The 1,966-nt window shown below is 38.2% G+C and overlaps 1 protein-coding gene across 1 annotated transcript in view; it reads left to right on the top strand.

Moving 5' to 3' along the window:
- The window catches only part of Gemin5 (gem (nuclear organelle) associated protein 5), a 61,213-nt gene that overhangs the window by 31,448 nt on the left and 27,799 nt on the right, over positions 1-1,966 (top strand). The window contains 2 exon segments of the mRNA XM_013035824.1: positions 252-365; positions 738-884. Of these exon segments, the coding sequence (XP_012891278.1) occupies positions 252-365; positions 738-884 (261 nt within the window).

Below are 1,966 nucleotides of genomic sequence, written 5' to 3' on the forward strand. Positions count from 1 at the left end.
TGGCACTTGGTGATCCAGATATTTAAGTGCCTTGTCACCTGAACAGAGTTTAGGGATTTCTTGTTTTCTGATATAAAGTTGAAGAGACCAGAAGTTTACATTTTTTCTTAGTGAGATAGACAAGAGATAATTTTCCAAAGTCTGCCTGGGATGGGTGAACTTGAATTGCTAGGCCTGGTAATGCTTTTCATTTTTAGAATTAGACTCTTCATAGTTCTTATCATTGTTCTTTATTTTCCCCCATGGTGTAGATGCTAGAGAATCAATTGTCTGCACTCCAGTTTCTTCCAGCTTTGAAAAGTCAAAAGTTACTATTAATAACAAAGTTACTTTACTGAAAAAGGAACCACCTAAAGAGAAATCAGGTTAGTATCTAATAACCAAAATATAGTGTTAAGCTTTATTAAATTACTATATACAACTTAGAACTCTAAGATTTGTGATAGGCTTGAAAAATAGGGTGGGTGTTCTGCTTATGTTTCAGTTATAGTTAGTGGTTTTGAACTGTTTCTTAACTCCTGATAAAATGTTTTATAGCAGTGGCTATTGTTTCATTGATGTTACCAGGGCCATTTTGTGTATATTGTGGACATTAACTAGATAGTTTAATGTAGGAGTCAGAATCTGCTTGTCTAGTGGCACAGATCCCTCTGGTAGAGCACATCTGTGCAATAGACATCCATTCTATTTTATTTCTCATCCACTTTTCAGCGTGGCATTATTTTATTACATTTCAGAAGCCTCGATCAAGAAGAGGAAAGCTCGGTCCATGCTTCCTCTGAGTACAAGCCTAGATCACAGGTCCAAAGAGGAACTTCATCATGACTGTTTGGTGCTAGCAACTGCAAAACACTCCAAAGGTGAAAACATAAAGTTTGGCCAAAGTACAGGCTCCTGCAGTTTGGTATATCAAGGGTGCATGTTTACTGATTTATTAAATGAGTAAGATAACAAACCTAAAATTAATTGGCTACATCTACATTCTTTCCTAGCCTTTGCTCTTTCTTTAACCCCATACCCTGATCCCCACTTTGATTTATTAGCCCTGTGCAGTGCTTTTGGGATGTGTCCTCTGTGTTATTGTAAATGATATGTGTCAGAATTGGTATGTTGGTCTAATCTGGGTATGAATCTATTCTTTCCACTGTTCTTTTCCACTGTTCCTTATTGGAAATAATATCCATTCAGTAGTTCCTTAAAAATACTTCATGAAAGTTTATTTATGGATTTATGGAAGGAGTGTGTGTGTTTTCTGCTTTTCAAGCCATTACTTAATGACCATTGTTTTGTTTTGGTCCTGGAGACTTCATTATTTTAATCTTTGGGGTTTTTTTTGTTTTTGGGGGGTTTTTTTAGCTGAGACTTGAAAAATGGAGAATAAAATTGAATCCCTTAGCCAGATGCCGGTGGCTCATGCTTGTAATCCTAGCTACTCAGGAGGCTGAGATCTGAGGATATAGTTCAAAGCCAAACCTGGGCAGGAAAGCCCATGAGACTCTTACCTCCAGTTAACCACCAGAAAACCAGAAGTTGCGGTGTGACTCAAGTAGTAGAGTGCTAGCCTTGAGCTGAAGAGCTCAGGGATGGCACCCAGGCCCTGAGTTCAAGCCCTATAACCGACCAAAAAAAAAAAGAATCCCTTTATCGTGAGTCCCAGTGAATACTAAGGAACTTTCTTTTTTTGTTGTTGTTGTTGGTCGTGAGGCTTGAACTCTGGACCTAGGCACTGTACCTGCCTGTGCTGGCTTTGAACTGCAATCCTCAGATCTCAGCCTCCTGATTAGCTGCGATTATAGGTGTGAGCCTCTGGCACCTGGCTAGGAACTTTCTTTACTACTTTTGTTTGATTGCTTGTTTGTTGCGTCTCTTAAATACATGTTGAAGTTTGAGTTTTTTCAACATTTTTCCAGCAAATCTTTTTTTTAACAAACTGTCTCATTGGGTTTTGCCTAAAAAGTTTATTTTC

The sequence above is a fragment of the Dipodomys ordii genome, unplaced genomic scaffold, assembly GCF_000151885.1.
Source record: "Dipodomys ordii isolate 6190 unplaced genomic scaffold, Dord_2.0 Scaffold224, whole genome shotgun sequence".
Taxonomy (NCBI): domain Eukaryota; kingdom Metazoa; phylum Chordata; class Mammalia; order Rodentia; family Heteromyidae; genus Dipodomys; species Dipodomys ordii.